The 14822-nt window shown below is 40.7% G+C and overlaps 1 protein-coding gene across 1 annotated transcript in view; it reads right to left on the bottom strand.

The window, feature by feature from the left end:
- Positions 1-14822, bottom strand: part of LOC120303353 — a 134562-nt gene that overhangs the window by 59840 nt on the left and 59900 nt on the right. The window contains 1 exon segment of the mRNA XM_039332818.1: positions 9486-11081. Coding sequence (XP_039188752.1) covers positions 9486-11081 — 1596 coding nt within the window.

A 14822-nucleotide genomic window follows, 5' to 3' on the forward strand; every position in this document is an offset into this window, starting at 1 on the left:
TTAAAACTATTATTACAACTACTGATGAAATAAGAGGCTACAAAGAACAAGATGTCAACCTAGATATACAAATGCAAACCTTGACTACAACTAAAGAACCAAGTACACAGAATATAACAGAAGAAGTGGAACAATGAAATACTATTACAGAAGATTTAAATGATCAACAAATTGAGTTAGCGGAAAACCCAGAAAAGAGACTCACAATATTGAAAATGGACAAGACTTTCTAACAAATCAGAAGAAGTCCGAAGACGAAGAAGAACAACAGACTGAAGAGAAGATAAATATTTCAGAACAACTACGTTGAGACGGAAAAAGAGAGAGACGATGTGTTAGCACTTCCAAAAAAATGGCAATTGGATGCCATCTTTTATTTCAAATAATACGTATAATAACAGAGGGAGATCCATTTGATGATTTAAAAGCACAGAGATGGAAGGCGAGTTGGCAAAGAAAGAAAGCTAGAATAAGGCTGAAGAAAATTGGTATTTTGACTTATCAGTGAAGATTAAAAGAAAATATACTCAAATAGATAAGATGCATACTTTGAATACTAAACTTTATTATGAACTGAGATAAGAAAATTTTGATTACTTAAAGTATAAATATTAAAAGTTAAAACTGAATATTGATCTGTCTACAAAGAATTTTACTTAGCTGATATAATAAGAATTGTATCAGTCTGACTTCTGGTTTTGATCGCGGCACAGGCGGATATGCAGGACGATTGTTCTCCATGCTGTCTGGTTTTTACCACTGGGAGACCCTGAAAAGGATCAAAAGTCGCCCTGGAGGGGCGACAAGCGTGAAGAGGCAACCCTCCTGTTTGATCCAAGGCAGCTCTTCTAACTGACGGGGAAAAGATTGGCCATTTATGGCTTATGACTAAGCCGTTACCAGCCGAGGTCAAAATTACAAACAAGCACTTTGAAAGCAACACAGAGGAATTTGGTGAGATTCTACCTTCTCTTTACCCCAAGTAACTCTCCTATTAAAACTTTTGGAAATTCTTCCCCCCACACTCTAAAATGGCAGTGTTTGACTACCTGAGAAAACAAAGCATTGAAAAGAATAACTAAATATAATTGGATTTACATTTTTTTTTTAATCTGGGGATCCAAAAAGTTCCTATTCTTACTGGGACCTGCTATTTTATTTCCTTGTAAAAAAGAAGAAAAAAAGAAGAACTTAAATTGGATAAAAACCTAGCCCGGGATTTAAAAGACTTTAAATGCTACTGGGGATATCTGCTGGCGAAGCTTGGTACAGCAATCTATTATTTTTATTATTCTTGACAAGTTACTTGCTCACAGCCCAGATATGACCTTGGCAGTATCTCAGAGAGATTATAAGCTGAAAGAGAGGCTGGACAGTGAAATAGTTTTTTAGGAACTGTGGAGGTGAACACTTACTGACTCTTGTTTAATAAATAGCCTTCACTAAAGGACCATCTATAACTATGTCAGAAATGGAGGACAACCAGCAACATATGTTGCTTGATTACAAACTTATACTTGAAAAAAATCTTGAAGCCACCGAGATAATCAAATTTAAACTGAAAGACCAAGGTACCAGCTTAAATCTACAAAGCGAAACCCTGACTGCAACTAAAGAATCTACAACCCAAAAGACAACAGAAGCAGAAGAAAGTAATATCAAGACAGAGGGCTTTGAAGATCAACAAATACAGCTTACTGAAAACTTAGACAATGAAATAATAACTACAAAATTGGACATGACTTTCTACTTAAACCAGAAGAAACCTGAGGAAGAAGAAGACCAGATTGAATTGAAGACAACTATACTAGAGCAAATATGGGGATCTGAGCCACTAGGGTGACAGCTTAATGATTATCAATGGACCAATCCCTCCAGAAAATTGACAACTAGATGGTCTCCTTTAATTCAAGTAACATGTACATGAATGAAGAGAGTTCTATCTGATGATCTAAAAGCATTGGTATGGAAGCCTGGTTGGCATAAAAAGAAAGCTAGAGTTAGGTTTTAAAAAAATGGGGTCATTTGATCTATTAGAGAGGATCCTAAAGTCTTAACTAATGGGCTGAAGGGAGATTTTAAGATGGGGGAAATTTGATTATTAGATTTAAAAATTGCTGGAAAATAATAGAAAATAAGGGAATAATTGATGTAATATTGAGGACTTAGACTTAAAAGGGAAATGAAAAATGAAAACTATCAGGAAATAATTTTGAATTATTACTTAGCCCAGACAATATACTGTAGATGATGGACTTGGGATAACAAAGGATACTCCAATATTAAGAGGTGATGTATTAGGATGAGAAATAGAAAATGTTTGTGAATTAAAATAAGAATATATTTAAGTAAGTAATATATGTATTTTGGATATTATAACTTTTATGTAGTGAGACAAAGGAAATTTGGGTTACCCGAAACTTAAATACTATGGATATTAAAGGTTAAATTGGAGTAGTGTAATTAAAAACTAAAAACTAGGTAAAACTTAAAAACAGGATATGGATATGTATAAGCTAAAATGTATTGATAAATGTGATAATGAAGTTATAACTGACTTTGATACAATTAGAAATTTATTAGCTTAAATATGATATAGCAAATGTTAAGGGAAACAGAGAAGAAATATTTGATGATGTAACCTGAGATATGTACTAAAGATTTTGTTATTGAACTATTGACCAACCCAATCTCCATGTTGCTTTCCAAATACTTAAATGTAAAACTGGAAAACCAATAAAATATTATAAGAAAAATATATTCTATATCAATTTTTAAAAGGTACAATTTTAATACCACAGGTTCCTATTTAAATGTAAGCTTAAATATAACTAACATAGCCAGGTAACCCCTAAACAGGTGACATTTATTGCAGAATGGGTTTTGAGGTCTGGAAATCTCTGATTGTAGGGAGGAAAGTGTACAACAAAGGTCAGAAAACTTGAGTGGGTTGTGTGAAATGCTAAGAATGTGCTGAAGATAATCGCATTCAGTGGCTGTCATTATGGAGTTTCATATGTACTAAACATCTGTCATAGAAGCTGCGGAGAATCATAAAATACCCATTTGTATAAATAAAGTGATAAGACTGAAAAGAATTTTATTAGCCTAAATATGATACAGTAAATGTTAAGGGAAATAGAGAATGAATTTTTGATGATGTAACCTGAGATATGTACTTTTGTTATTGTACTATTGACTATTCAATCCCCAGGCTGTTTTCCAAATACTTAAATGTAAAACTGGAAAACCAATCAAAACTTGTTATAAAAAATATTTAATGTGGTATTTTGAGATTTCTATTAAAGACATCTCTATGTCACTGAATTATCGGTTAACCCAGCCGCTACATTGCTTTTCAAATACTTAAATGTAAAATTAGAAAATCAATAAAACCTTTTTTCAAATAAAAAATTCAATGGAGAAAAAAAATTAGGTTTTACTCTTAGGCAAGAAAAAGCAAATGTCAAGGTACAGAAGAGGTGGAACATGGCTCAATAGCAGTACTTGCGAGAGGGATCTTTGTTACATATTTTATGTTATATGTTATGAACATATCACTTATATAAGTTATGATTATAGAGGGCCTGCAATGCAAGCATAGTTAGCCTTTTCGTGAGATCTCATTGGGGAAACTCACGTTGCTGGAATGTGTGTACTACCGATAAGGAAAGATTCTGGGTGCCTGTATGAACGATCTATTGTTCGTGATACCAGGTAGAATATTAGTGGGCATAAGGAGTGTAGGAGGTTTAATTTTTTTATGGAGTCTTGGACCAAAGCATGAGGATGTAAAGATCCTGGCATGGCTGGAGTTGATTGCCATACACATGGATTCTGAGTAAACAAGTTGGATATAAAGAGAAGACTGGGATGAACCAGACCCCAAATTTCAAGACACCTTAGTTGGAGCAGGGGACACCCTGAATCTGCTTACCAGCCCACTCTAACATAGCCTGATCACCGGTGTTTAAAATTAGACAAGTATATGTATAAACACAAAGGAACTAATTAAGCATGCATGCCTTGCTTTTTGTCGAAATAACACAAGAATAAAAGAACTACTGGAAAACTTCACTTGAGTGGCCTGAACTCAATTTTATGACATCTTGAAGTTTTAGTAGACAAGCACTTAGATACGAGCCAACACCGTGATGCAGTGACCAAAACAGCCAATGCAATCCGAGGCTGCCTAAACAGAGATTGAAGATCAGGTGAAGTGTTAGCACCAATTTATACTGCTATGGTAAGACCATACTGGGAATACTGCATCCAATTTTGGTCACCACAATATATAAAAAGTGTTGAGATTCTATAAAGAGCAAAGAGAAAGCAGTAAGGATGGTTATGGGGCTGGAGGCTAAAACATATAAAGAATAGCTGCAGGAACTGGATATGTCTAGTTTACTGAAAGGAAGGACTAGGGGTGACATGTTCCAATACTTGAGGGGGCAAGAAGAGGGGGGGTCAACTTATTTTCCAAATCATCAGAAGGAAAGATAAGCAGTGGATGGAAAGTAATCAAGGAGAGAAGTAAACTAGAACTAAGGAAAAAAATTCCTGACCCTGAGAACAATTAACCAATGGAACGGTTTGCCTTCAGAAGTTGTGGACGCTCCATCAGTGGTGGCTTTTAAAGAGACGGGACAGCCATTTGTCTGAAATGGTATAGGAGTTGGAATAGAAGACCTCTAAGGTTCCTTCCAACTCTGTTATAAACCTCCAGTGATGGAGCACCCACAACCTCTGGAGGAAACCATTCCTAAAGAATCAACCTTCATTTGAAAGAGACTTTTTAAATCTTCCCACCAGCACAAAATTGCAGCCCCCAGTTTAACAGCGTGCAGCACCAGTCGACTTAAAAGTTGGGGAGGGAAAGGATTTGCAGCAGCAGCTGACATGCTTCAGCCGAATTGCTTCTCTGCTTCCACGCAGTGGAGGGAACCAAACAGCCCGATTCGCTCCCGGCCTCTCCTCCGAGCTCTCTTCAACTCACCTCCCAGCTGCTGCTTAGGTCCTTGGAAGAGCACAAAAGCCTCTCTGCACACCATCCTCCTCTAATGAGAGATCCAGGAGAGAAAGTTCCTTTGCACTTCTCATCCTTTCTAGCAGTGCCGTACTCTATGATTTTAACTCCTTTAAATTCAACCACAGAGGCTGCCTGCTGAATTGCAGTATCTGCTTTCTAGACACAGATGTTGCCAATTCAATCTATCAGAACAGAGCTAGAAGGGACCTTGAAGGTCTTCTAGTCCAACCCCCTGCTCAGGCAAGAGGCTCTATACCAGTGGTTCTCAACCTTCCTAATGCTGCGATCCTTTAATACAGTTCCTCATGTTGTGGTGACCCCCAACCCTCCATCCAGCTGGCCAGGGGGGTATCAAAAACTTGACCAAAAAAAAAAGAGGAAAAAATGGGAAAGTATAGGTAGTCCTTGACTTACAACAATTTGCTTAGTGACTATTTGAAGTTACAACAGCACTGAAAAAGTGAATTATGATTTTTCAAACTTATGATTGTTGCAGCAATCCCAGGGTATGTGATTTACATTCGGATGTTTGACAAGTGATTCATACTTATGATGTTCACAGTGTCCCAGGGTCACGTGATCAATGGCCAGAGGGCGTGGCCAGCTGATCACTCAGGTTGCAGAGTGCCTGTGGGGGGGGGGAATCTGTGGGTCTCTGGGATGGGACTGGGGGGGGTGCCTGCCTTCCTTCCCTCCCTTCTCCCCCCTTGTCCCTTTCTTCCTTCTTTTCTTCCTTTCCTTCATCTTCCTTAGTCTCTTCCTCCTTCCCTCCCTCTTTCCCATTGTCCCTTCCTTCCTTCCTTTCCTTCACCTCCTTCTTAGTCTCTTCCTTCCTTCCTTCTCTCCCATTGTCCCTTCCTTCCTTCTTTTCTTCCATTCCTTCATCTTCCTTAGTCTCTTCCTCCTTCCCTCCCTTTCCCATTGTCCCTTCCTTCCTTCCTTTCCTTCACCTCCTTTAGTCTCTCCCTTCTTCCTTCACTCTCCCCTTGTCCCTTCCTTCTTTCCTTCCTTTCCTTCACCTTCTTAGTCTCTTCCTACTTCCCTCCCTCTCTCATTGTCCCTTCCTTCCTTCTTTCCTTCCTTTCCTTCACCTCCCTTAGTCTCTTCCTCCTTCCCTCCCTCTCTCATTGTCCCTTCCTTCCTTCCTTCCTTCCTTCCTTCCTTCCTTCCTTCCTTCCTTCCTTCCTTCCTTCCTTCCCTCTTTGTCCCTTCCTTCCTTCCCTCCCTTCCATTGTTCCTTCCTTCCTTCCCTCTCTTATTGTCCCTTACTTCCCTCCCTCTTCGTCCCTTCCTTCCTCCCCCCCTCCATGCCCAGGAAGGGACAAGGGGAGGGGGACAGGTTGCCAGCGTGGCTGGTGGCTTTGCTGCCGGTGGCCATGGCAACATGCCAAACCTGCCTGTGCACAGGCAGAGGCAGAGGAGAACTGCACCCAGCTCACTTGCTCAGCTTCCCCAGAAAACATGCTGCTTGCTAAGTTAGCAGAAGCCCCAGGATCAGCGTCAAGCTACAGCTGATTCGCGCTTCTGCTAAATTAGCAATGTTTTCCAGCAAAGCTCGAGCAAGTTTGCTGGGCAGGAGCCAAGGAGAGCTGCTACAGCTGATCTGCTTCTGGGCTGCTCTGCAGAAGCGTGGATCAGCTGTAGAGGCTCGCCCTGATCCTGGACAAGAGGGAAGGAAGGAAGGACGGAAGGGACAAGGGGAAAGAGGGAGGGAAGGAGGGACAAAGAGGGAGGCAAAAGGAAGGAAGGAAGGAAGGAAGGAAGGAAGGAAGGAAGGAAGGAAGGAAGGGAGGGAGGGAGGGAGGGAGGGACAATGGGAGAGGGAGGGAAGGAGGAAGAGACCAAGAGGGAGGGAAGGAAAGGAAGTTCCAGCCAGCAGAGGCTTGGCAGCCCGGCTGCCGAGGAACAGAAGACCACAAAGCCAAGAAGAAGGTGATGATTTCCTCCCAAATGGGGCTCCTTTTCTCCATCCCTTCCTTGGGTTTGTGGAGAATTTCTTGTCACCAACACTGACAGGTGCTCCTTCGAGCCTGCCGCGAGCTTTCTCGCCCCCTTTGCTTCTCCCCCCCACTTTCGTGGGGATTGTGGCGCCGTTGGGAAGCCAATCATGCTTTGAAGTTTAGGAGAGGAGGAGTCCCTTGCTCCTTCCCTCCCTCTCTCCCTGTCGAGCCCTGGCGGGCTCGACATGGAGGAGGAGTTGAGGACGGGCGGGGTGGCAAAGGAGACCGGTAGCCGTTTCCAGACGTCCCGGCTGACAAGCGCAAGTTCGGGGGTTGCCAGCTGACTGGCGCAGGAGCTGGGTGCTGGGCGGCCTCCCCTTTGCTGACCTGCGTGCACAAGAAGTCAATCTGGTTGCTGCACAATGAGTCTCTGGGGAGGGCGGGGCCTTGCTCTGCACCTGCGCTCTTCATGCGCCCCTGCAGGGCACATTTGGTAGAGTTCGTGCAGACTGCCGCCAAGCACCATATGTTCCACAAACAAGTGAGATGGAGCGGAGGAGGGAGGAAGGGAGGCACTTCCGCGGGGGGAGAGAAGGCGATTGACAAGCCCTGCCTAAGACCATCGGAAATATGTGTTTTCCGATTGTCTTAGGTGACCCGTGAAAGGCTTGTGCCCCCCCCAAAAGGGTCACAACCCACAGGTTGAGAACCGCTGCCCTATACCATTTCAGACAGGTACCTAAGGCATTTGCAAGATATTGTCATTTATTGCATGCTATCAAATAGTCTTTGACTTTAAGCAACCGACCTTTGCAACTGAATCAAGTGAAATAATAAACTGTGATGCGACTTAGCTTGTGATCAGCCATATAGTGAACCCTAAAAATTCATGACGTTTTTACAGAATTACAGAATAATAAGTTTCTTTAAACTCACATATTTTACTGATGTTTTTAATCATAAATCACTTAGCAGTTGGTAAACAGTGTTGGTAAACAGTAATCATCTTATATCCTGTTACAGTCCTTATTTAAATTTGTTTCTCCCATAAAGTTCAAAGTATTCTTGCTCGTTAAGATCTTCTCAACAGTTAATTACATTTAAAGATATAAATCCATTTTTCCCATATAAACCATCTCCATAATTTTACGTTTCTTAAAGAATAGGTAAAAACAGTAAACAAAAGGAAAACAGAGCAAGAGTAAAGAAACATAAAAGTAAAATACTACTTAAAATATATATTCCTCCTAAGCTAATATATATTCATTCCCCAAATTTCCCCATTTCTTTTTTTTAACCATAATTAAAAATATATTTAATCTTTAAATATTCCATTGAATGTGTCTAGTCATCTAATCCTTTAACTCTTATTCAAACATTTTTTTCTTTTTTATACATTATAATTTCCCTAAATTCAAACACATTTAATTATCTAAAACATTTCCTTCATCTAAGCCATTTCAACAGTATTATGTTACTTATATCAGGAAATAAAATAAAAAGGGGGTGAAAGCATACAGTATTATTTAAGGAATTCATCCCTCTTAGAATGACATATATGTTCAAAATCTTTTCTACTTCTTTAATCATATTCAAACAAATGTCTCTTTTTAAAATATTCTCTCTGGTAGATCCCATCATCTATTTTCTTAATTTTCACTTTAATCTTTTTCCTTTGACCAGTATGTTTCTTGATCAATGTATTTTGCTGAATCAAAAAGTTTTCCCATATATTCATGACTGTTGCTGTAGGTATAAGAAGTACATCAAATAAAGTGTCTTTATATGAGGCTTTTGCCTTTCTATGTTTCTTGAAAATCTTTTTCTTCTTCTCTGCTTCTCTTATCACTTCCTTTCTCTCTGATGTTTTCAACATCTCTACATTCCATTTTATCCAATCTGTTTTTTTGTCCTCAGATTTATTTTGTAGTCTTAAGGGATGAGTTGTTTTTTCCACTAGGATTAAATCATGTTTTCTTGCTTTGTTAAGTTCCATCTTTGAGTCGCTATTTTCAATTTTATATTCACTTATTTGTTTTGTCTGCTCCTTCTCTGTTGTTGTTTCCTGGAAGTTTTTTTTGTTGTAGAGTTAACTTAGAAATAGATCAATTTATATTTTAAAATTTATTTTGGATTTGTGATTTGAATTCATTGTTGTTTGAATTAATTGCAGTATATATTTCCTCCTGAGAGGTATTTATGTTTTCTTGATGTGTTCTATCTACATTTCTCTGAAATCCAGAAGTGCATCAGAATGTAAGTATCAAAACCCCTTTTTCCCTTTTACCCCTTTCCTTTTTCTCACTTTTGGCTTCTGCCATTCTATGGGGGGGAGGGGAACTATGGATGTCTTGCCATGTATTTCCTTTGTTTTGTTCTTTCCTCTTTGAAATATCTCTCACTTGGAGTGAGAATGGAATGTGTACTGAAACATTTTTAACAATCAGGACATTCCAAGGATTTTTCTCCTGTGTGAGTCCTCTGGTGTGTTACCAGGGTGGAATTCTGACTGAAACCTTTACCACAATAAGAACATTCAAATGGGTTCTCTCCTGTGTGAATCTTCTGGTGTGTTACCAGGGTGGAATTTAAACTGAAACCTTTACCACAATCAGGACATTCAAAGGGTTTCTCGCCTGTGTGAGTCCTCTGGTGTCTCACCAAGCTGGAATTGGTACTGAAACCTTTACCACAATCAGGACATTCAAAGGGTTTCTCTCCTGTGTGAATCCTCTGGTGTGTTACCAGGTTGTAATTGTCACGGAAACCTTTACCACAATCAGGGCATTCAAAGGGTTTCTCTCCTGTGTGAGTCCTCTGGTGTGTTACCAGGGTGGAATTCTGACTGAAACCTTTACCACAATCAGGACATTCAAAGGGTTTCTCTCCTGTGTGAGTCCTCTGGTGTGTTTCCAGGCTGGAATTGGTACTGAAACCTTTACCACAATCAGGACATTCAAAGAATTGCTCTCCTGTGTGAGTCCTCTGGTGTGTTACCAGGGTGGAATTCTGACTGAAACCTTTACCACAATAAGAACATTCAAATGGTTTCTCTCCTGTGTGAATCCTCTGGTGTCTTACCAGGGTGGAATTGTCACTGAAACCTTTACCACAATCAGGACATTCAAAGGGTTTCTCTCCTGTGTGAGTGCTCTGGTGTGTTACCAGGGTGGAATTCTGACTGAAACCTTTACCACAATCAGGACATTCAAAGGGTTTCTCTCCTGTGTGAGTCCTCTGGTGTGTTACCAGGCTGGAATTGGTAGTGAAACCTTTACCACAGTCTGGACATTCAAAGGGTTTCTCTCCTGTGTGAGTCCTCTGGTGTGTTACCAGGGTGGAATTGTCACTGAAACCTTTACCACAATCAGGACATTCAAAGAGTTTCTCTCCTGTGTGAGTCCTCTGGTGTCTCACCAGGCTGGAATTGGTACTGAAACCTTTACCACAATCAGGACATTCAAAGGGTTTCTCTCCTGTGTGAGTCCTCTGGTGTGTTACCAGGCTGGAATTGTTACTGAAACCTTTACCACAATAAGGACATTCAAAGAGTTTCTCTCCTGTGTGAGTCCTCTGGTGTCTCACCAGGCTGGAATTGGTACTGAAATCTTTACCACAATCAGAACATTCAAAGGGTTTCTCTCCTATGTGAATCCTCTGGTGTGTTACCAGGTTGTAATAGTCACGGAAACCTTTACCACAATCAGGACATTCAAAGGGTTTCTCTGCTGTGTGAGTCCTCTGGTGTCTCACCAGGGTGGAATTTAAACTGAAACCTTTACCACAATCAGGACATTCAAAGGGTTTCTCTCCTGTGTGAGTCCTCTGGTGTGTTACCAGGGTGGAATTCTGACTGAAACGTTTACCACAATAAGAACATTCAAATGGTTTCTCTCCTGTGTGAGTCCTCTGGTGTGTTACCAGGCTGGAATTGTCACTTAAACCTTTACCACAATAAGGACATTCAAAGGGTTTCTCTCCTGTGTGAGTCCTCTGGTGTCTCACCAAGTTGTATTTGTTGCTGAAACCCTTACCACAATCAGGACATTCAAAGGGTTTCTCTCCTGTGTGAGACATCTGGTGTGTTACCAGGCTGGAATTGTCACTAAAACCTTTACCACAATCAGGACATTCAAAGGGTTTCTCTCCTGTGGGAATCCTCTGCTGTCTCATGATGTGGGAATTTTAAATGAAACTTTCACATTATCCAGGCACTCAAACATGGTGTCAGTCCTCTGATGTCTTAAATGTAAAACTGGAAAACCAATAAAATATTATAAGAAAAATATATTCTATATCAATTTTTAAAAAGTACAATTTTAATACCACAGGTTCCTATTTAAATGTAAGCTTAAATTTAACTAACATAGCCAGGTAACCCCTAAACAGGTGACATTTATTGCAGAATGGGTTTTGAGGTCTGGAAATCTCTGATTGTAGGGAGGAAAGTGTACAACAAAGGTCAGAAAACTTGAGTGGGTTGTGTGAAATGCTAAGAATGTGTTGAAGATAATCCCATTCAGTGACTGGAGTTTCATATGTACTAAACATCTGTCATAGAAGCTGCGGAGAATCATAAAATACCCATTTGTATAAATAAAGTGATAAGACTGAAAAGAATTTTATTAGCATAAATATGATACAGTAAATGTTAAAGGAAATAGAGAATGAATTTTTGATGATGTAACCTGAGATCTGTACTTTTGTTATTATACTATTGACTATTCAATCCCCAGGCTGTTTTCCAAATACTTAAATGTAAAACTGGAAAACCAATAAAAACGTTGTAAAAAAAAATTAATGTGGTATTTTGAGATTTGTATTAAAGATATCTGTATGTCACTGAATTATCGGTTAACCCAGCCGCCACATTGCTTTTCAAATACTTAAATGTAAAATTAGAAAATCAATAAAACCTTTTTTCAAATAAAAAATTCAATGGAGAAAAAAAATTAGGTTTTACTCTTAGGCAAGAAAAAGCAAATGTCAAGGTACAGAAGAGGTGGAACATGGCTCAATAGCAGTAACTGCGAGAGGGATCTTTGTTACATATTTTATGTTATATGTTATGAACATATCACAAATATAAGTTATAATTATAGAGGGCCTGCAATGCAAGCATAGTTAGCCTTTTCGTGAGATCTCATTGGGGAAACTCACATTGCTGGAATGTGTGTACTACCGATAAGGAAAGATTCTGGGTGCCTGTATGAACGATGTATTGTTCGTGATACCAGGTAGAACATTAGTGGGCGGAAAGAGTATAGGAGGTTTAATTTTTTTATGGAGTCTTGGACCAAAGCATGAGGATGTAAAGTTCCTGGCATGGCTGGAGTTGATTGTCATACACATGGATTCTGAGTAAAAAAGTTGGGTATAAAGAGAAGACTGGGGTGAACCAGACCCCAATTTCAAGACTTGTTGGAGCAGGGGACACCCTGAATCTGCTTTCCAGCCCATTCTAACATAGCCTGATCACCTGTGTTGAAAGGATATGTGAGTATTGTGTGAATGAGTAGCCTAGTTAGGTAGCAATACTTACAGCAACTGGAGTAGCCTTATTGGGCATAGTAACCTGAATAGCCTGTTGGGAATAACTTACTATAGTAAAATAACTTTAAAATTAGACAAGTATATGTATAAACACAAAGGAACTAATTAAGCATGCATGCCTTGCTTTTTATCCAAATAACACGGGAATAAAAGAACTATTGGAAAACTTCACTTGAGGGGCCTGAACTCAATTTTATGACATCTTGAAGTTTTAGTGGACAAGCACTTAGATACGAGCCAACACCGTGATGCAGTGACCAAAACAGCCAATGCAATCCGAGGCTGCCTAAACAGAGATTGAAGATCAGGTGAAGTGTTAGCACCAATTTATACTGCTATGGTAAGACCATACTGGGAATACTGCATCCAATTTTGGTCACCACAATATATAAAAAGTGTTGAGATTCTATAAAGAGCAAAGAGAAAGCAGTAAGGATGGTTATGGGGCTGGAGGCTAAAACATATAAAGAATAGCTGCAGGAACTGGATATGTCTAGTTTAGTGAAAGAAAGGACTAGGGGTGACATGTTCCAATACTTGAGGGGGCAAGAAGAGGGGGGTCAACTTATTTTCCAAATCATCAGAAGGAAAGATAAGCAGTGGATGGAAACTAATCAAGGAGAGACATAAACTAGAACTAAGGAAAAAAATTCCTGACCCTGAAAACAATTAACCAATGGAACGGTTTGCCTTCAGAAGTTGTGGACGCTCCATCAGTGGTGGCTTTTAAAGAGACGGGACAGCCATTTGTCTGAAATGGTATAGGGTCTCCTGCTTCAGCAGGGGGTTGGAATAGAAGACCTCTAAGGTTCCTTCCAACTCTGTTATAAACCTCCAGTGACGGAGCACCCACAACCTCTGGAGGGAAGCCATTCCCAAAGTATCAACCTTCACTTGAAGGAAACTTTTGAAATCTTCCCATCAGCACAAAATTGCAGCCCCCAGTTTAACAGCGTGCAGCACCAGTGGACTTAAAAGTTGGGGAGGGAAAGGATTAGCAGCAGCAGCAGCAGCAGCTGACATGCTTCAGCCGAATTGCTTCTCTGCTTCCACACAGTGGAAGAAATCAAACAGCCTACTCGCTCTCAGCCTCCTCCGACCTCTCTTCAACTCACCTCCCAGCTGCTGCTTAGGTCCTTGGAAGAGCACAAAAGCCTCTCTGCACACCATCCTCCTCTAATGAGAGATCCAGGAGAGAAAGTTCCTTTGCACTTCTCATCCTTTCTAGCAGTGCCGTACTCTATGACTTTAACTCCTTTAAATTCAACCACCGAGGCTGCCTGCTGAATTGCAGTATCCGCTTTCTAGACACAGATGTTGCCAATTCACTCTATCAGAACAGAGCTAGAAGGGACCTTGAAGGTCTTCTAGTCCAACCCCCTGCTCAGGCAGGAGGTCCTATACCAGTGGTTCTCAACCTTCCTAATGCTGCAATCCTTTAATACAGTTCCTCATGTTGTGGTGACCCCCAGCCCTCCATCCAGCTGGCAGGAGGGGGGGTATAAAAAACCTGACCAAAAAAAAGGAAAAAATGGGAAAGTATAGGAAGTCCTTGACTTATAACAATTCACTTAGTGACTGTTTGAAGTTACAACAGCACTGAAAAAGTGAATTATGATCATTTTTCACGTTTATGATTGTTGCAGCATCCCCAGGGTCATGTGATTTACATTTGGATGCTTGACAACTGATTCATACTTATGACATTCACAGTCTCCCAAGGTCACATGATCAATGGCCAGGGGGCGTGGCCAGCTGATCACTCAGGTTGCAGAGTGCCTGTGGGGGGGGGGAATCTGTGGGTCTCTGGGGTGGGTGCCTGCCTTCCTTCCCTCCCTTCTCTCCCCTTGTCCCTTCCTTCCTTTTCTTCCTTTCCTTCATCTTCCATAGTCTCTTCCTCCTTCCCTCCCTCTTTCCCATTGTCCCTTCCTTCTTTCCTTCCTTTCCTTCACCTCCTTCTTAGTCTCTTCCTTCCTTCTCTCTCTCCCATTGTCCCTCCTTCCTTCTTTTCTTCCATTCCTTCATCTTCCTTAGTCTCTTCCTCCTTCCCTCCCTTTCCCATTGTCCCTTCCTTCGTTCCTTTCCTTCACCTCCTTTAGTCTCTCCCTTCTTCCTGCCCTCTCCCCTTGTCCCTTCCTTCCTTCCTTCCTTTTCTTCCTTCCTTCCCTCTTTGTCCCTTCCTTCCTTCCCTCCCTTCCATTGTTCTTTCCTTCCTTCCCTCTCTTTGTCCCTTACTTCCCTCCCTCTTCGTCCCTTCCTTCCTCCCCCCCTCCATGCCCAGGAAGGGACAAGGGGAGGGG

This window comes from Crotalus tigris, unplaced genomic scaffold, assembly GCF_016545835.1.
Source record: "Crotalus tigris isolate CLP2741 ecotype Arizona unplaced genomic scaffold, ASM1654583v1 scf7180000024464.508515016:1373766, whole genome shotgun sequence".
In the NCBI taxonomy this organism is placed as follows: domain Eukaryota; kingdom Metazoa; phylum Chordata; class Lepidosauria; order Squamata; family Viperidae; genus Crotalus; species Crotalus tigris.